Consider the following 21,656-nt stretch of genomic DNA (forward strand, 5'->3'; position numbering starts at 1 on the left):
TAAATCGATACTTTCCGTATTTCGTTGCCGATTGATTAATGTACGGTATTTTCATAGCCGTTAATATCGTGTCCTGACCCCAGGAACTCCAAACTACAATATTACACCAGGAAACTCGTTTGGAATGTTATCCATCTTTTGGAAAGCTTCAAATAAATGTTTATTATTACAGAAAAATACTGCAAAATAATTTCAGTTCATTTCAGATCATTCGAATTCCATATCAACAATTTTTTCTAAACACTGTTCCACCAGTTGAATTTATCTGTGATTTGTTTACAATTTGTGTTTTGACATTTGAAACAAAGTTGAAGGGGTGATCAGAGGGGTTTTTCCATGAATTCAATCAACCATCGTAAAAAGCGACGATTCAAATAGGAAGCTGAAATGACCTCAAAATCCAACTGTCAAGTAAATTCACAATAATTAAAAAAGGAAAAATGTCCACGTGGACAAAAGGGGGTAGGGGTATGAAAATGTCCACGCTTGTCCACGGAGGGGGAGGGGGAGTCTAAAATCATGCTTTTTCTGTCCACGTGGTATGTGGACAGCCCCTAATATGTACAGAAAAGATAGCAATGTTTGCATTACCAAAGATTTGGTAGCCTTCTTCACCAAGGATTTTTCTGGGTGTACACAAAATTCGATATCTTCGTGTCTTCACATCTGGCATCCCTGCTGACAACGTAGAAACTTAAATAAACCTGTTGAGTTGAATTTCGCTCATTTTCATTTAATTTTAAATGTATTTTCTGTTACCTTGTGCTTCATAGGATATCATCAATTATTGTGAGTATAATTTTAGACTTGAAACTAAACAAATCCGTTTCATTCTAGCTTTTGTTTCAATATGCTTCAGTAGTAATGTTGTTATGCTTAAAAAAGAAAAGTGATTGTTTGAAGTGCACAAAGAACTTTGAACCCAAGGAATGAATTATGTTAAGAATTCGAGGTACATAGATGGTACCTCACCAACGGATGAGAATGAGAGCCACGTAACCTGTGTAATGTTAAAAAAAATAGATTAGCAAAGCAATAACAAGGAACCTCGAATAGTAGTAGTCTGAATTCTCTGCTGTTTATGGGGAGCCACAGAAGAATGGATCTTATTCTATTGTGGTTTCACAATGGGAACAATATTCAAACTCAAATTGAAAAGTATCCACGTATGAAATAATGTGATTGATTATGAAATGTTATTCGATATGAGAGTACTAGCTACGAGAACCCGATGTTGTTGTCAACCTACCAGCTTACAAATTAAATGAACTGCTGTGGCCCTCACTGTTGCTTGAATTTTGGTTTGTGTTTCAGAATCTAAGTTTTTCTCTATGTTGTATAGTCTTTCTGGTGGATCTGTAGCTGTTCTAATACCGTAATTTCCATCTACGCACAGCTATCTTTTCTTTTCCGAAGTTCGATGTATACATATAACGAACTAATTGACCATTTCTATTGAAGAGGCGGACAAGAATGTCGATCAACAAAAAAGTTTTCATAATAATTTTAAATTATAAATACATTAGATAAGGTAGTATATTTGATCGGTGTTAACCCCTTCACGTATAACGTCGAATCACACTCGTGGCGATTAGACTGTGCCAGAACGTACAACATCGAACCTCACTCGTCGTCTATCGAAGTGAAATGGATACATGCTTCAGGTGTATGATGATGCGGGACTGCTACGATCGTAAGTAAGATACACACACTCAGCCGAGTATCGAAACGACTCACTGTGCTCGTGTTTGGGCCCTGTTGGAAATTAAATCGTACGGCAAGGGGTTAAGTCAGACTGGACCAAATAAGAAAAAAACAGTTGATGATAGCAAACAATACGGAAATTCATAGCCTTCATTCTACTTTTTCAGATTACACTAATGTTGCAGATTGCCAGGTTTATGGCATAAATTTATTTTGAACTGGCTGACCCGGCAACTTCGGCCCGCTCAAAAAATTTTTTTTTCGTTATAACATTCTCGTTTTCTTACTAAGCGCACGTTCATGAGTCCAATCGCAGAACTGTTCATTGATTGATCTTCTAATTGACCCTTTACAATTTCCTGGTACTTCTACCAACATTCGTCATTATAATATCAGATTATTCTCAAACAATTCTCGTTCAAGATTTTTATTCCACTTGCAAATAACATGTTTCTCCGTCTCCATTTGCTTGATTAGTTCTCGAGCTATGCAGAAGTTTTTGTTTCATTTGTATTGCAGCCCCCTTTCACTTGGAGAGAGAGAGAGGGTAGGTGTGTCGAACCACCATAAAAACATTTATTGCTCTCTGAAATTTCCATATGCCAGATTTGGTTCAATTTGCTTGATCAATTGTAGAGTTATGCAAACCCCCCTCTCCTCCTCTTTAGAGAAGGGGCAAAAGTTCAAACCACCATAGAAACATTGATTGTCCCTAAACATCCATGTACCAAATTTGGTTCCGTTTGCCTGATTAGTTCTTGAGTTATGTAGAAATTTATGCTTCCCCAGTTTTTTAGAGAGGGGGAGGAGTGACTATTTTTCAAAGAAACGTTTCGTGCCCTCTAACACTTTCACATGTCGTGTTTGATTCTATTTGCTTGATTAGTTCTTAAGCTATGAGAAATTTATGCTTCAATTGTATGGCAATCCTCCCTTATATAGGGGGAGGAGTCTCTACTCACCATAGAAATGTTTCTTGTCCCCTAAAACCTACACATGCCAAATTTGGTTCCTTTTGCTCGTTTAGTTTTTTAGTTATGCATTAAATTTATGCTTCGTTTGTATGGCAGACCGCTCCCCCCCCCTCCTTAGAGAGAGGAGTGGGGTCTCAAGCTATCATAAAAACCTTCCCCGGCACTAAAACAACCCCTACATACAAATTTTCACGTCGATCGGTTCAGTAAGTTCCGAGTCCATAAGAAGAAGAAAGACAGACAGATAGAATTTTGATAATTTTTTTTAAGAGGTTTAGACATGATGCTAATCGATTATCATACCGTTAGAAAAAGAGGTTTCTTCAAAATTTATCTTTGATTCAATTTTTCAAGAAAAAAATTATTACTTGATTCGTATAAAATTCATCATTGGAGCACGAAAAATGATACCTTATCAATCACCTAATAGAATCCCAAGCTTTGAACCTCAAATACTGTTGCGTTGAAACTAATACAAACAATTTTGTCGTTATTTTTTCCCCTTTCGTGAACGTAATGTGAAACTATAGAAAATGGCTCACTATTCTATGCTCGAAGACATTGAAGATGAAATTATCAATTGGGGTTACTCAGTGCCCATTTCGAACTATGAAGAATCACTGAATCATGTGGAATCTCACACCTCGACTAATAGAATGGTGGGTCGCGGACGCGGTATAGCAAGTGCTCATCATATGGCTAACATAAGACTAGCCTCGGAGATAGACAACCTGAATGTACATCCGTTTCGAATGGGTCACCTACCCACCAGCACTGAGCTTCTTGCGTGCTCACCAGAAGCCGAGATCACACCAATGCTTCGTCAGTTAGGTCTGAATAGCCGGGAAGGCAATATAAGTAGTAAGACTACGAGGAAAAATCCTGCGGTGGACAAAGATATCCATATCGATGGAACCTTACCAATTATTTTGAATGGAGATCTATTCGATGCTCGGCACATTCAGGGCGAAGAAGATAAAAAGCAAGCGATAGATGAAGAGATAGAAAGATTCAACCCAGAACTTCCGTTGCATGAGCAATTTAGTACTATTCCGGAACTATTGCTGGATGAAACCAATCCACCACGGAAATCGAAACCAAAAAAAGAAAAATCCACTAATTCGTCTTCGGATTCCGGAATAAGCAGCAGCACATCTTGCAACGTATCCGCAGTCGGAAAACAAGCAAAGGGCAAGAAAAAGAAATGGCGTAAAATGACACCGGAAGAAATGCAGCCAGCTGTGGAATCACGCGATCGATACGAAGAAGTCTACAACATTGGCGTGCATGCCAATGCACTCAACAGTGTTTATGCTCAACGTCAAGTTATCGGATCGGACGGGTTGAAAGTTTGGAGAAATTGAAAGTTAATGTCTGTTTTATGTTGTGTAGATCCGATATCGTGTATCGTTTAGATTCGATTGTGTTCAAAAAATGTATATATGAAATAAATTGCAAAACATATCTTCTTTGCCTTTGCCTTTTTACGAATCGTTTACACAGGATACTTGAAATGATCTCCTAGATAGTCGATATCACTAGGCATTAAAAGTTAGTTCTTGTACTCGTTTCAGAGTTCCCGAAGATGTCATGCAACACATCGATTGAAGAAGATATTAACGATGAAATCAGCAGTTGGGGTTATTCAATATCGCTTTCGGACTATGAACAATCTCTGCAATCCGAGGAGATCGAAAAGGAGAGAGAGGTCAAAAATTCGATTGTGCGAGGCCGTGGCATTGCTTGTACGGATTACATGTCAACCATACGGCTAGCTTCGGAAATCAACGAACTGAAGGGACACACAGCCCCAATGGGACATCTACCAACCTCTTCAGAACTATTGGAATCATCTGCAGAGAACGAAATAACGCCGCTTTTGAGAAAATTGGGGATCGGTGGGCACGACGGCGAGTTAGATAGCCGCAATACGAGAAAAAATCCCGATAATACTGAAGATATTCGATTGGACGGTAGAGTTCCAGTTATACTGAACGGTGATTTGTTCAAGATACAGCAAGATCTGAGTACAACGAAATCGCTCAGTGACGAGGATGCACCATACGATCCAAATCGACCACTTCGGGATCAATTTTCAACAATCGAAGAATTTCAAGTAATTGATGAAAGCGAGGAAAATCCAACCGTGGACAGAAAAAGTATATCTACCTGCCCAAAATCATCTACCCACGGTTCTACGAATAATTCTTCAGATTATTCCACGACAAATGATGAAAATTTCGTGGTGAATTCCGCAGAGAATCACATGGATGAAGAACCCCTCAAGCCGTTGTTGATGAAGAAGCAAAAGCTATACACTCCGAGGCAGTTATACGAATTGAAACGTTCGCATCTTTGTAATAAATACTACCAAAGTAAATGATGATCTACCAAAATCGCACCATCGAGCGAAATTCGCAATTGATTGCAGTGATTTTTTCTATTATAGAGGTTTTAGACTACAGAGTTCGTTGGCGTTGGCCTCTAATCTTGAAAAAGGCCTATTAGAAGATCTGTCAATGGAATGTTCTGGGATTGATCCGTTTTCCTAAGAAGAACCTGACATCTGTTAGTGATTGAATAATGACACCAAGTGTTCAACAGCGATTTATTGATTCCTGTGAAGTAATTGTTTCAAAAACCACAATGCTGCGAAAGAATAGTTATTTTTTTTATGAAATAGAAATGAATATATCTGTATTTTGAAAGTTCCATTTTTTCATTGGAGTCGTCTTACATAACGATCACCAAATGTATCAAGCCCTCTTCACTGGTTTTGTTCAATTTATGCTAATTTGATTTTATACTCTGAACGGTATAATTTCAATAGACGAGTTTAACGTTCCTTTGAAATACGACGAATTTGATTTTGTTCTACTATCGATATTGATACGGATTTTCGTTTGTTAGCAATAAGTGGATCCCGGTCTTCATGTTGCCTTTTCGTTTTATTGATTATATACACTCCTTATTACATCTATTGCCAAAGTAAACTCATGACGGACAACGGAGGCATTCCCGCTTCGGATCCTTTCCGGAAACCTAAAAGCGAAGTAAACAAAATACAGTGTTCTTACGTCACATCGAAGGCATGGGTTTTCAATGTTTTTATTAGCCAATGTTTTCTCACCAAGATACAACACAGCTGGAACGAAGCCCCAATGGAAGGTGGTCTTAACCACTTCGAATACAACGCCTAGTCGTTCCTTCGCACCAGGAGATAGATTCATCCTTTGAATTAGGAAATATATTTGGTTTTTACGAAGAATTAAGGGTTTACACCACAACTTGATATGCAAATGCACAAGTGATCAATTGGAAGCGCTGTCAATTTGTTAACATTTGCGTTGTTTATTCAAATTTCCCAAAGGGCCTGGCGTTTTTCAACCTAAGACTTTTCAACGACAGTTGTTCGCTCAGCAGCCCCAAGGTGAATAGAAGTATACATCCAAATAAGATCGAATTTACAGTAATATATGATTTTGGGATGATGATATGTGCAAGGGAACTGTTTACAAAAAAGGCTGGAGAGTGATTGCTGATTCATATGTGCATAGAAACTATCAATTCAACTTTTAATGCTTCTAAGAAACGTTAAATATTTTCGCATTTCTATGCCAAATATCACGCGTTGCCAAATTTGTTAACTCACTATTCACCGAGAAGCCGATTACTATTTCCCACACCTGAACCGCAACCATCAGTGCGATAGCAACCGAGTCAAGTGTTGCTATTTTCAACAAATGTCAAACATCTGTTATGGGTTTCACTCGTCTTGTGTTCGTTTTGACGTAGGACTACGTCTAACCGGAAGATATAGGGGGTGAAATGGAAATCTAGACACTGAACAAGTAGGAAAAATTGCAAGATTTGGAACGCTTATAACTCGAGCATTTCTCAATAAATCGCAAAGGTTTTTGCATTAATTGATAGGAAATATATCTACGCATCTATCATAACGAATAACATTTCATTTTTTCTTAAGATAAATAATTGAATAATTGTGAAATATCAACCATTGTCAAAATGCACTATGTGCCCATTTTTGATTGGTCCATTTTGTGCTCTTCAAATCGTACCGACCAAAACGGGCAACCAGAGCAGCAGCGAAATATAATGAAGCACGATTGGAAAGGAAAAAGAAAAAAATGAAAGAAATATTGGTCACAGTCTCACACATGCGTAATTCTCGAGCCAGCCAGTCAGCTTAAAAATCCCCGCTCCGTTGCCGTAACGATCATTCTCATTCAAACCGTACACCACATCGGTTCTCATCACAACACATCAACAAACCAACCCAAGCAGCCATGTCTGGACATGGTAAAGGAGGAAAAGTGAAGGGAAAGGCAAAATCCCGCTCGAACCGTGTTGATCTGGAGTTCCCCGCAAGGGTAGCTAGGCCGAGCGCGTTAGTACCAGTGCACCAGTCCACCTAGCCGTCGTTATATAGTTTCGGCCGCCGAAGTGATCGAGTTAGCTGGCAAAGCTGCTCGCGACGATAAGAAAACCCGCATTCGGAACAGAACACATTCGGTTCGGTGGACATCAAGACAACAGGCAGTTGCAGCGAGTAGCGAGTGCCAAACGCAATCGCAAAACGGCAGCTGGTAGCAGAAGAAAAAAGTTTGTTCTTTATACAATCTGCTTTGGTGGCAAATCCAGAACAAGGCGGCATCAAGGGCGTTCGAAATGGTTTTCTTCAATACCACGAGTACTAAGTTTTCTAAATTGGAACCATTCCATAAAACAAGGCGCTTTTCAGGGCCATTAAACCTTCCAAAAAAGAGTTTAAGAAATACAGTTCAATGCTTTCTAAAACATTATCCAAAATAATAATAAAACACAAATTGATTTTTTCATAATTTGTTTGCCAGGATCTGATGAGTATGTGAATTTGACAGTTGTTCTGAGCTTATTGATAGTTGGGGACTTTCCTGATTATTCAATTTTCACCAATTCTTAAATTGTTTCCAGATTGAAAGTACAGTAATTTACAATTAGTTCGACATTAAGCTAATTGGACGGACATGTAATGCGACTTATTTAGTTGGAAATTTTTGTAAACATAGAGATCCAAATTATGACCCCACATTGAAAGTCGACACTGTACCACTGTCATCGCAAATGTTCAATTACAGGTTAAAATCGCCTCCAATGCGATACTGAGTGGCGCTTCGGCACGTCGCATTGAATGTAATTTACTGTACAACATGTGACAAAGCTGGATGGGAAGAAATTTTCCAACTGTGAAAGCTGTGGCGAGTGGCAAAAAATCTCTAAACAAGAAGATTTAGCCGAACAAGATGAGGATATCGAGTGATAACAAAACAATAAACTCTTTAGATTGAAGATAATTTTGTGATCCTGAAAAGGACCCTTTTTAGCCTGCATGTGAATCCAACGAGCGAACAAATCGTAATGAATGTATTTTTTTGCCATCGCTCCCTTTTAACACTCATTCGTTCGCCTCGTTGGACTCGTCCCTCTGGCTTAGTCTACCGATTTGTCTCTATCCTGTGAGTGTGTACCGCTAGAGTATAAAACACGCGGACCCCAAAAAATATCTTATTTTCTTTCAAACCGTAAACCCGTGTGGTTGTACGGCATCGGCATCGTGGACGTAACAAAGGAGGACAAGTTAAGGGAAAGGCAAAGTCTCACTCGAACCGTGCAGGTCTCCAGTTCCCTGTTGGTTGCATTCACTGATTGCTCCGCAAGGGTAACTAGGCCGAACGGATTGGTGCCGAAGCACCAGTATACCTAACAGCGATTATAGAGTTTCGGCCGTCGGAGTGCTCGAGTTGGCTTGCAAAGCTGCTCACGACAATCAGAAAACCCGCATCAAGAACAGAGCAGCTCCGGTTCGGCGCTCATCAAGGCAACAATTAGTTTCAGTGAGTGGCAAAGTGTTTCTCCGGCACGTCGCATTAAATGTAATTTACTGAACAACATGTCACAAGCTGGATGGGAAGACATTTTCCAACTGTGAAAGCTGTGGCGAGTGGCAAACGCAATAGCTAAACAGAAAGGTTTAACCGAACAAGATGGGAATATCGAGTGATAACAAAAACACAACACCAAAGGTTCTTTTCAGAACCATCAACATATTCATAAAGAGTAAACAGTAAACTAATCCATTTTTCAGGTAGATAGGTAGGTATTCACGTAGGAGAAGAAAATAAAACAATATATTTAAAATATATATTTAACAAAAGCTGTCCCCTGTGTATAGTCCTACGTCACTCCGGTTATGTCCCCGACATTACCCACCCGTCTTTTTTGTGATTTTGCTCTGAAGTATTATTTCGGAAGTGTATATATTACATTTATCTACCAAAAAATAAACGCGACGAAAAGAGAATCAACTGACACTTGTCATTTCTTCTAGTAATAGCAATCGTATTTAGCATTCTGCGGTGCGAAAAAGAAGTGATACTATAGCAACCGCGATAACAACGACGGGTGCGCAAATCGACGAGTTAATAAATTGACAACGGCTACAACTCGAGACTAGAAGCCTTGAATAGTAACTCGTTGGTGCGGATGCCCTTAGTACAGCACACTGCCGAAGCGTTGTACCGCAAAATATTCCAGCCATGAACCCCCTATATGTAACTGAGCCTGTAAAAATAAACGATTTAAATAAAAAAAAAAATGAACCCCCTAATATACACCCTTATTCTTGTGAACGGCCGTATTTGTTTTCGTTCGAACGCTCTGATTCGAACACGTTCGGAGAAGGTATCATTGGTTTCGTACGAACCCGGCCGAACGAAACACTTTCGAATGTAAACACTGTTGGTGTTACCAGATGTGTTTCGAAGTTTGAAATTTATCTAGGGAAGTTTGATTGTCAAATCGCAGCAAATAATAATCTCGCAAAGATAAACAAACGAAATTCACTTCAAATTAAATGCGATATTTTCTTAGATTTTATTGTGATTTGTAAGTAATGAGAAATAATTTCGTTTTGCTGTTTACACTTTCTAGACAGTTCCTTTTTTTCAGCGATATGCAAGTTACAACTAATCTAACTAATCTGCATTTTGAACTCACAATTGATCGCTTAGTTAGCGAACGCGCAACCAATGTGGCTACGAAGACTCCCCGTTGCTTGGTTGAATCTGATTACTTTCAAGTATTCAGTTTCCATATTTACAAACATACGTCGAATGCATACTCTTGGTTTCACCGCAAATTATTATCAATATCCTACCTAATTATCAAACGGTATGCGTAGAATTTCAGTGAGCTGACGGCATTGGAATATATGCCTTGTGGCAATCTTGGCGAAAGGACAGATCATGAATCGAATCATGATCGCTTAATTTCCATTAATTCTTTTTATATATTGAACAAAGAAAGCTGATTCAGATTCGAAGTAGGAAAATGTTGAAAAAACTTTTGCAACGCGTAAATTAGAGCTTTATTTTTCGATTACCCAACACATGTAGTCCTGACATTTACTTAAATATTTGTCTATAAATTTTCTGTTATTTCCATAAACTCTCACCATTATAATATCAAATCATCATCAGTTTTCGTTTAATATTTTTTAACAATTTGCGAAAAAGGGGAAATCCCATATTTAATGAAAAAAGTCAACAACGTGCAAAGCTCAAAAAATACCATATTTGGAAATGTCTTCACTGAATTACATATCTTCACAGTACCAGGGTTGCCATAATAAAATCTGTGTTTTTTCTCAGAAAATCTGTATCGAAATCTGTATCAACGCTTTGCCATTTTTTTTGTCTACCTTCAGCCACCACAGCATACAAGCATACTTATATTATAATTTATGCAACAATGTATCAGTTCACACTTTTTTTAAACGAATCTGAACGTCTTGTGAATTTATTTACGAACCAAAACGGTACTAATATGAATAATAGATAATGGAACTCAGTTTGAACAAAAGTGGTCACCCATGCTTGAAGAAAGGATTAATGGAAAACTTCACGTAATACAGCACTGCTAGATGTGAATAGCATAGTTCTGTATGTAAGAAAGATAAAAGGCGAAAGGCACCAAACTAAATATTTTTGTGATACATGTGAAAGACATCACACGAAAAAGAATTATAGCAAATATTTTTTAAACATAAACAATAAAACATTGTTTAGTGAACATTTGTCAGAAGTTTACAAAACATAATAGAATCTTGTTCGTCTTCCATAATCTCACAAAGTTATTCATCACGTAAAAAATTTGCGACCAGCACGACGCACATGTCGAAATTTAATACGACCGCAAAGGGCATAATCTTAGCTTTAGTATCATTGATTGGCATAGTTATTGACGATGTTGATGGTATCCACGTAAAATTCGCACTCACTGTGCTATAGTAGGGAAAACATAAACAGTGTTATTTATGCATTATAAAGCTAGCCGATAACGCAGACTTTTGCATCTTTTCTCCTTATATTGAACATGAGAAAGCTGTACTATACCTACATATGAATGCCACAATGACTCTCAATCAGACTGATACGAATGCTATATAAATAAAATTGGTGAGTTGGGAAAAAATATTATTGAGATTAAGGCATAATTAGTATTGGATCGTCATTTTGGAAAATCTGTAAATCTGTCTTCTTCTTCTTCTTGAATGGCGTTAACGTTCCCCGGGAACTTTTGCCGTCGCAACGTTTGCATTAACTAGCTCCATTTATTAATACTTATTTGAGATTTCTTAAGCCAAATAACACGCCTTGAATGTATTCCGAGGGGCAAGCTATAGAATACGCGTGACCACAGTGCATGTCGAAGGAAATTTCTCTAACGAAGAAATCCCCCGGCCAGAACGGGAATCGAACAAGAACACCTGGCATGATAATGTGAGACGCTAACCACTCGGCCAAGGGTGCACTTAAAATCTGTATGAGATCCAAAAAAAACTTTAATCTGTATCTACAGATTCTTGGTTTCAAAAAGTCTAAAAATCTGTATAAATACAGATTATTCTGTAGATATGGTAACCCTGCACAGTACATCAAATTTCTTCGAAATGAAGACATGTCTTCATCAAGACGCCTAGAATATATCCTAAGGTGGGCCAACTTGCTAAAACCACTCTTCAGCCATATTGTAAGTCTACTATGTTTTGTTCGTAAACAAAACACAATACGCTTGTACCCAAGCTTGCTCGTGATCAGTCTGTCTCTTTCACGCTCCAAGCAAATAATTCCCTTTCTGCTTTCTTCCGTACTGTTTTCATATACCGCTCCCCTAACCAACTTAGTGACGAAACGACCTCACCTAGGATATACCAAGATGCTGAACTCAAGACGGGTCTATGGTACTAGGTGAGGCCGTTTCGTCACTAAGTTGGTTAGGGGAGCGGTATATGAAAACAGTACGGAAGAAAGCAGAAGGGGAATTATTTGCTTGAAGCGTGAAAGAGGCAGACCGATCATGAGCGAGCTTGGGCACAGGCGTATTGTGCTTTGTTTACAAACAAAACACAGTAGACTCCCAAGATGGCTGAAGAGTGATTTTAGCAAGTTGGCCCACCTTAGGATATACTTCTAGGCGCCTTGGCTGAACTATACCCATAGAAAAATCCTCGGTCGAAAACTACTAAATACATTTGGTAATGCAAAATTAGTAGAATGTACAAATTTTTTGTACATATTGTCAACAAACCCGCATCCCTACCAGAGATTAGTATATTTTACTCGATAACATTAGTAAGCTTGGATATTGTCATATCTGAAAACTGGTGAGAAAAGCGCGTATTAACCATTTTCATTGTTCCCATAAGGCAATACGGAGGTATAATAAGGATATAATTCTGATACGTGCATTTTCGGCGAGAAAATGTAGCTGATATTGGGCTTCCGAATCATGGTTCTGCTTGACATATGTGTTTATTAGTACGGTCGAAAATGACTATAGATTGGTAGTATTTACCAAAAAATTCGTTATATTTACTAATTATTTCTCTCAGTGTAGGTGTTTCGTTCTTGACACTTTCAGGACATGACGTGAGACGAGTAGCGAAACGTAAAGGCTGATTTAGACGATGCCAGTCAACGCTCTAGTTGAAGTATCCAGTGAACAGAGAACAGACACTCTGTTCAAGTTACTTGTACCAGTATCGAACAAGTAATTGGCCTCTAACTTGAACAGAGTGTCTGTTCTCGATTCACTGGATACTTCAACTAGCGCGCTGACTGGCATCGTCTAAATCAGCCTTAACTTTCAGAATTATTTACTTTTTGTTTGGGTGTGTGGTTATGATTTCAATGTCAACTCGCTAAGGTAAATAATTGAAGGAAAAAATAAACAAATATATATTCGTGGAATATAGTGCACAACCTCCTTTTGCTCTAGCCAATTACTTGTAACGGCCCTTTCCGGATCTCATTCCCAGTATATGCACAGAATTCTCCTCCTCCCTGAGCGAAATCAGTGGAGCCACAATCAGCGTTATTTTTTGTCACCATCGCCGTAAGCTGATAGTACTCTTTTCCCCGCCGATGGGAGCCAAACAGAAGTACATTTTGCTTGGAAAGAAAGGCGAAAAGATATACTAAAACATCCTTCTGCACTGTTATGATTCGACAATAAAGCGCGAGCAGCTATTTTGCCAACGAATGCATTTGTCACCAAAAGATACGACTTGTTTTGTAAACAAATTTGTTTTTTCACGAACAATAGCCGAACAGCAATTTTGACATTGCGGTCCACCTATAGTACAACGCTTGGGATATACTTCTAGGCGCCTTGGTCTTCATATCTCTGTTTATATGTCACTTTGCTGTAAAAATTTGTCCCCTTGACAAAATTGGTTTATAATCAACCAAGACGGGTCTATGGTACTAGGTGAGGCCGTTTCGTCACTAAGTTGGTTAGGGGAGCGGTATATGAAAACAGCACGGAAGAAAGTAGAAGGGGAATTATTTGCTTGTAGCGTGAAGGAGACAGACTGATCACGAGCGACCTTCGGCAATAGCGTATTGTGTTTTGTTTACAAACAAAACACAGTAGACTTCCAATATGGCTGAAGAGTGGTTTTAGCAAGTTGGCCCACCTTAGTATATACTTCTAGGCGCCTTGTAATCAACATGTCAAAATAAATTTGACAGTAAAACGTTTTTTGCCAGTATCGGAAGCGATAAGAAGACGACGAAAATTGAGTCGAGGTCCTTTCAGAGCATCAATCTGTCATTTGTAATCTTCATTTGAAGCAGCCCGGTCAAGTTTTCGGTGATAATGTTAGTATTATAAAATAATTCAAAACTTCTACATCCTCTTCACTTATATATATATATATATTGTTTGGGTGAATTGTGTTTTCAAATGTGAGCATTTTTCGCTGAAAGAAAATCATCTCACGAAAAGTGCACTTCCGTGATTGGGGTTTGCAGCCTTTTTGTGTTACATAAAGAGATATGTTCAGCATATGAGATAAATTCAAAATCACAAGTGCAATCTTTTTCTGGAATAAATGATCTCAAAGTTGTAGTTTATGCGACCACTCGATACACAAGCCGTTATTTGTTATTTAGTCATGAATTACATTGGATATTATTTCTTTCCTGCAGACAAAAAATCACCCCGAAGAGCTCCCATTTTTGAGAAATAATCGATAAATCACATCAACCAAACAGACCATGCGGACTACCCAAGTGGCACGATATGCCATCCGTTTGAACTATGGACAGGTAAACAAATGCATTTTTGTTTAATTAAGTATCATTATCATGTTCGAAACGTGCCGTCGGGGCAAATCAAATTCGATGGATCAATACTGGTGATAATTTGTACCCGCTCGCGATGTTTGTATCTCTCGTTAGTCTGTGATTTCCCGGTATTCGTCTTTTGTGTTACCAGTTGTAATCTAAGTTGAATTTCTGTGAAAGTGGGAAAGGTCGACGAATTAACTTCTCGAAGGTAGTTAGTATTTATGATAACATAATTTTCTTAAAAACAATTTATTATTCAGCAAAGCAATTATTCCACACAATTTGATGTAACAATAGATCATTCGTAGTTCCAACGTTTATAAGGAATTGTTTATGCGGCGCCATCCACCTCAATTTAAATTGTTTATTTTTCTCTTGTCGTATCCGACTATTTTCGGCATAGCGACGAATTCACAGTTATTTTTGTCGGGCTTGAGGCCACGCGAGTGATTCCGATTGCTTAATGATCTGCGATCCTTCGAAAGCAACCATCATTAGTCGAATATTCATAATACGTATGGCGTATGCAAAAATAGAATACTCTCACCGGCGAATGACAAAAAAGCAATGTGATCCGCTCAAGGTCAAACAAATCATTCAATCCACAATCAGCAACATTTATGCGTCTCATCAGTGGTATTTTTTTTTTGCAATGCGCAATGTCTAGTAGCTACAACTGGTTGTGAACCGGAATATTCTGCTAAATACTAAAACTCTAGAAGAAACACTCAGGTACATCTATGTACTCGGGATGGAGTTATTGTTCGCAGCCGTAGTCCACTGATAACAATCATGTTATATTTTTCGACGTCATACCATTCGAATGTACAGTTGGCAAGCGCAATAAGATTCAAGATAGTAATCGCGCTGAATGGCCTGGAAATAATAACACAAAGTGAATTCTTTTCGTTTACTTTACATACACAAGCATCAGTATAGTAAACAAAAAAAATGCATGGAAAGGAGTTTTTTTAGTGAAACGCGTTACCAGTTGGATCTGGCTATAAATAGAACGGATATTCATTGTCATATGTGGTTTTCCCAGTGTCATTAAATAAAAGAGAATATTTTGTTTTCAATGTTGTGTAATTCGGAAATAGGGCCGTTGACATGACATTTTACGTTGTTTTTTTGAAACAAAATCGAAAGTTATATTTTATTTCCAGAGCTTCTTCTTCTTCTTTGATAGCAGCGATTTCACGATTTTAGTAACTGATCACGCCGGATTTTTAATGTAGGTGTCCGAAATTAAAATTATTCTCTCGCCTTCTATCTTGCACAACTTTTTAAAAACAAAACGGATCAACGCGAATTCTTACCGTCAGAAGATAGAGGTTTTCGAAACAATTTGCAGTCAAAAGATTTCAGATACGCCTACTACGATTGCTTCTATAAAATGAACAGTAATTCCGAGTTCTAGCTGAATCAGAATATAAGATACGAAAAACATATGTTACGGGTGTGGAAAAATAATCTTCAGAAACCTTATATCATTTGGAAACTTAACATTTCGCGTGATTCGACATCCCTGTTGATCGCACTTGGTCGAAAAAAATGCAAAAAGAAGAGAAAGATGCCAGTAGTCAGTTCTCGTCGTAGATTTGAATTAACGCAAACGAGCTGGATTAACCGAATTTCCATCAACGAAGCCCTATGAAGGCGCATCGAAATCGACCCATTTCAGTAGCAAATCATCACGGACAATGAAAAATGGTTAAACACAGCGACATCGTTCAGCAGAAGATTATGGAGTAAGCGCGGCGAACCACACGAAAAAAAATTCAAAGTTTAGATTGACGCCAAAAAAGGCTTGGAAGGGAGTCGTTTATTATGACTCCATGTTATCACATGGCATTGTGATTTATCCAGGGTTCTATTGTTCAAAATTGCATAAATTAAACGTAGCGATTAAGGAATAAACGATCAGAATTGATCATCAGTGTAGTTTTCTTCTATTTTTTTATTTTTTTATAGACTCCTGGGCTGGTTCTTCTCTGTAGAAACAGCCATTAATAAGATTGAAGATATTGGAGATTAGAGATATTTCGTTTTTTATTCTCAAAATCAAGAACACTTTTTTCGTTTGTTGCTCGACTTCTTGTTAATGAGCAGATGGCTAGAAGTTCTTACAATCTTCTTGATTATAAAGAAGATGGATCACGTATCTTCGTGGTTGATCCATTGTTGTATTGTCAAATTTTGTAAAATAATTCGGCATCTTTCAAGTGTCTCAAAAATGGTCCAATTTTTGAGGGGTCGTCAATCAGGACGTCCCGTACACTCCCGCTGATCTCTTATATATTTCTAAGCTCCTCGTATTTCGGACAGTATAACAAGAAATGTTCGCTGGAGTTGTGGATGTTGCAACGGTCGCAGAGTTGATGGAAAAGTTTCCTGATGAAGCCGTATGAAACCGAGGAGTATCCAGTTCTGGACAATAATCGCTACTTCCTCATTGGCTCGACATCTTCAAATCTGGTGATGGAACCTACTACTTTCCGCAGAAATTACTTCTCTCTGTGACTCATCTTTTGACCCAAAAGGTGCGAAAGAAGTTGGTGATCCACAATTTTTCATCCTCCAGCAGCACGACGAAATTATACCGTATGATAAATTCCAGCAAACCGGTCGGCCGCTTCTTTATCTGCAATGCCTTTGTGTCTAAGAATCCACATGAGGACAGTTGCAGACAATAAATACTTCCTGAACGCTCGTACCAATAGGTATCGGAGACGACCAGCAGTGGCTTTGTTGGCGGGATCGTGACCGATGATCCCTTAGAACCGTCCGTGTACCTGATCTCGGGCAAACGGTATGTTCCTGCCATCATTGATATGTCTCTTGCTAGTCTCCTCGCCCCCAGCTCGGAAATTGTTTCTGAAATCATTCTCCACTCGAATAGCTGGTAACCTCCAATTATTCGCCTTAAACCAGATTTATTTGATCCCTACCATGTAAATCGTCGACCTTGTTCCATCTCGGTGTATTGCTAGTACTGAATACTGAAAGGTATCCTTGCTGCCGTTAAGGACCGGGAGCTCCAGTACCTCTAAGAGATCAGCGATGATATAGCCCCTAACGTCTGGTGTTTGCATTCCCTAATTGCGATGGTGATCGTTTGTCTCACAGAATGGTTTTGAAGCCCTACAGACTTTCTAGCGCCTTAAGTAGCTTCTGTTTTGATTCCGGGATTCTGCCACACGACAGGTAGATACAGGCGATGGTCGCCAGAATAGGGGCGTAGATTCCAATGGTTATTATCGGCAGGTCGGTAGTAATTTATTTCCAAATACATATTAAGTTTTGTTTTCAATAATATCAACGCGAAACCACTTCCTTTTTTGATGATGCACTAAAAACCGGAAGAGCTTGGTTGGGAAATTTTGATACATCCACCGTATAGCTCGGACCTTGCGCCGTTGACCAACCATTTTATTTCGATCTCTGCAGAATTCTCATGGTGTAAAAACATAAAAGTTGTAGTAAATCACTTGAAAAAGTTGTTCGTCGTATGTATATCGTTCATACTTTTAGAATTTCATTCGAAAATCGAACAAAAACCAGGGATATTTTTTAATGATCCAACATTTATAGACTAGATATAATCCAATCGAGCTATTCGTATATGTAATACTTTGAAGCGACTTGTAATAATCTAGCCGAATTAATAACCATACTCCTCAATGAACTCTAGAGCGTTATCAAAAAGTTTCAGATACAGCAGCTAATTCGCGCTGTTTCCGAAGCACGTGATAATGGCGAACTTGATTGTGTTATCAGCATGCTCACGGAATACACGAGTGCATTATAATAATCGTTTCCAAGGCTTTTTTTTCTGCAATTCATTATGTGTGCATTAATAGCTCGCTTCAAACGGATCAATTGTTACCAATACTTCTATATTCATTGATCGTTTGACCAGGTTTTAGCAGCTCACAATAGATCACATCCTCTTGATCCCATCAAATACAGTAATCGTTCGCTAACTGGTCGTGGTTTAACTGGTCTGCTGTTTAACTGGGCGAACGTTAACTGGTTTTTGGACCAGTTAAAAAGCAGAATTTCGTAAACAATCGACGCCATATTCAAATGGAAGATTTGCTGTGAGGGGCATTCGAATGTAATTTTAAATGTTATGAAAATTGACATTAATTCGCACGACAAAAATATTGATTAAACTACAGAAAAATAATTTTCTCAAATCATATGTCATACCTGTTGTTGCACTCAATGCGAAACTTCCATTGGAATCCTTTTGTTTATCCAATTACAGGAACAATACGAATCAAACAATTCATTGAAGTTTCCCTCGATTTTATTTGACGTTTAACATGCCGGACCAGTTAAAACGCGAATGTCGATAAGTGGTCTTCCCTTTTCGCCCAGTTAGTGAATGTTTACTGTACAAAGCATTACTTCGGTACCGTGGAAATCCGGCTTCGGTGTTGATGTTTCTGGTGGAATTTTTTTCCGTGGAAATCCGGCTTCGTTATTTTGAATAGTCGTAGTGAATCCATTTTTCGGTCCCGATAACGATTAAATCCAAAAAAGTTGATGGGTTTGGGCCTTGGGGCATGGACGGGATCTTGACATAGGACTGTGATTGTGTGTAGTAATTGCATTTGAAGTGAGTTTTTGCATTGTTCAAAATTTGTAATTTTTGGAAATTCTGAAAAATTGTAAGGGGTTGTATCTAGGACCCGACCGCATATTTTCGACGTAGAACTACGCAATTATATTATGCAATTAACTTTTTTACCACTTCGAGTATTATTATAGAATGCATCGAAATTTTTGTAATAGATTATGTTCTTCGTTACAAATAAATTTGATGAACATCCTTTTACGTTTGATATGTTGCCCAGGACTACCAAAATATGTGAACGGAAAAATTGTCAAACGATCATTGTATTTTACATTTCCCTCTGAAAGTATTGCACATCTCATGTTTACGTAGTTCTCGGACCGCAAAAATTCATTCAGTATCAGTATCTGAGATGACGATTTCCCAGGCTTCTCAGTTTAAAAGTACGTTTTAGAGAAACATATTCCGGTCTGCACAACGACAAGCGAGTACAAATGATACTCAAAACCAAATGATACCCCCGACTTGCATTTAGAAGTCCGTGTTAGGGAAACACAGCTCTATGGGAACAAAAATACCCCCGACTTGAATGTATATTTGCAAAGCGGATTTCCAAAGGTACATCGATTTTGAAGTCTGTGCTGGGGAAACCGTAAATCGGGCCAATCAAAACTTGCCAGTTAGGGCGTTTAGATAACGCTTGAAATTTTACAGTTATTCAATTATTCATCTCATGAAAAATAACATTTTATTAATTGTGATAGAGGCGTACAAGTATTTCCTATCAGTTGATGCAAACATCTGTCCGATCTGTTAAGAAATGTTCGAGTTATAAGCAGTCGAAATACGAGCAAGGTTAGCACACAAATCGGCAGAACAAATGTATGGGAAAAAAGGAAGTCTCCCAGTTTTCATGAATTTAAACCGTTCAGAGATTAGCGAATTGTAATGCATAGCATATCAAACTAATCTTAGAGAATTTCCGATTCGATTGATATGCAAATCATGAGAATTCGCCACAGCGAAAATAGCTATTAACGTTTACTTTATTTCATAAAAACGTGACCTGTTTTCTGATTTGGCACCCTTCCTGAAAAACGTAGTTCTACGTCAAAAAACCGTTTCCTGTATGAACTTGTATCATTTAAACGGGTTAGATGAGATTCTACCCAGAATCATTCTGTTCAAAAATGTACACGACAATGCCATTAAATCCATTACTACCCTTTTCTTCTGTTCATTCAATTATGCAGAAGAAGGCAAGGAGTCATTTTTAAACACAAGTCTATATAGTTAAGATCTACATAAATATAAGCCTATGTCAAATAAATCTATGCATTTCCTTCTTCGTTGCCACGTTGTCCGGAACATTGTTTGTAAGGGGTTATAATAACTTTATAGCCAGGTGATGTATATTGCGTATCCTATGGCCATGAGTGCTCGGGAAGTTCTTGGGAAGTACGTGTAGTTGCTGTAGTGAACTGATCTCATTGAATGCTAAGTTCTGCTTATGTATAAGAAAGAGAAAAGAAAATGGGCAAGTGCATTCGAAAAAGTGAAGCGGGCTTTTAAGGAAAACATATATGGGGAACATAATATTAACATCGCGACCACTCAGGCTATCATAATCTGATATGTGTCAGTATATCCTAACTTCTAAATCAGCATCCATTTAAATAAATTAATTGCATTTTTTACATAACCAAACAACATGCTCAATCTAATGACATCCTGGACCACAATTACATGAATTGTTAGTAGCAAAACCTACACGATAAACACGTGAATTGAGCCCGAATTGGTTGAATTTTGGGCAGAAAAGAGAAAACCATCTTCCAAGCTAATCCCACCATTGATTCTGCCAACTGATAAATGCCTATTATCGGCAAATGGAGAATAATTCGTAATGCGCATCAACTCACATTGTGAGCTAACGCCGAATTGTAGGCAAAAATATAGCTCGTTGCGTCGGGGAGGAAAACGAGTGGTTAGTGCAATCGAATATACATACCCATTTAAATCGTCAAATTGATTAACTTTTTTACTATATTTTCTGTTCGTGTTTCAAGCTTGTTTCAAATTGCTGGATAAATTTCCTGTCTAATGGTATATAACACAACACATGTCGCAATCACGATTTTGAGTAATATGCGTTTGAAATCTCCTAATGAATCGTTACATTTTTCGTAGAGTGACCTATTTAAAAAAAAAAAAGACGGGTGGGTAATGTCGGTGACATAACCGGAGTGACGTAGGACTATACAAAGGGGACAGCTTTTGTTAAATATATATTTTAAATATATTGTTTTATTTTCTTCTCCTACGTGAATACCTACCTATCTACCTGAAAAATGGATTAGTTTACTGTTTACTCTTTATGAATATGTTGATGGTTCTGAAAAGATCCTTTGGTGTTGTGTTTTTGTTATCACTCGATATTCCCATCTTGTTCGGTTAAACCTTCCTGTTTAGCTATTGCGTTTGCCACTCGCCGCAGCTTTCACAGTTGGAAAATTTCTTCCCATCCAGCTTGTGACATGTTGTTCAGTAAATTACATTTAATGCGACGTAACGGAGAAACACTTTGCCACTCACTGAAACTAATTGTTGCCTTGATGAGCGCCGAACCGAAACTGCTCTGTTCTTGATGCGGGTTTTCTGATTGTCGTGAGCAGCTTTGCAAGCCAACTCGAGCACTCC

The 21,656-nt window shown here is 38.2% G+C and overlaps 2 protein-coding genes across 4 annotated transcripts; one reads left to right on the top strand and one right to left on the bottom strand.

Annotated features, from left to right (window-relative positions):
• Positions 1–642: 642 nt before the first annotated feature.
• On the top strand, positions 643–5,386 carry LOC129780431 (uncharacterized). Of its 3 annotated transcripts, XM_055788700.1 has the most exons (3): positions 643–789; positions 4,253–5,053; positions 5,128–5,386. In XM_055788700.1, the coding sequence occupies exons 2-3, from the start codon at positions 4,264–4,266 to the stop codon at positions 5,184–5,186; spliced, it is 849 nt and encodes a 282-aa protein (XP_055644675.1). In that variant the 5' UTR covers positions 643–789; positions 4,253–4,263; the 3' UTR covers positions 5,187–5,386. The 3 variants fall into 3 exon arrangements, with proteins under 3 accessions (XP_055644675.1, XP_055644676.1, XP_055644677.1); XM_055788701.1 differs by lacking the exons at positions 4,253–5,053; positions 5,128–5,386 and adding an exon at positions 3,209–4,142; XM_055788702.1 differs by lacking the exons at positions 643–789; positions 4,253–5,053; positions 5,128–5,386 and adding exons at positions 822–1,693; positions 3,209–4,142.
• A 221-nt stretch (positions 5,387–5,607) lies between these two features.
• Positions 5,608–6,016, bottom strand: LOC129780433 (mitochondrial import receptor subunit TOM7 homolog). Its single transcript, XM_055788704.1, has 2 exons — positions 5,809–6,016; positions 5,608–5,720 (listed from the first exon to the last, which is right to left on the bottom strand). The coding sequence occupies exons 1-2, from the start codon at positions 5,906–5,908 to the stop codon at positions 5,656–5,658; spliced, it is 165 nt and encodes a 54-aa protein (XP_055644679.1). The 5' UTR covers positions 5,909–6,016; the 3' UTR covers positions 5,608–5,655.
• Between the last annotated feature and the right edge of the window lie 15,640 nt (positions 6,017–21,656).

Source organism: Toxorhynchites rutilus, chromosome 3 (genome assembly GCF_029784135.1).
Source record: "Toxorhynchites rutilus septentrionalis strain SRP chromosome 3, ASM2978413v1, whole genome shotgun sequence".
In the NCBI taxonomy this organism is placed as follows: domain Eukaryota; kingdom Metazoa; phylum Arthropoda; class Insecta; order Diptera; family Culicidae; genus Toxorhynchites; species Toxorhynchites rutilus.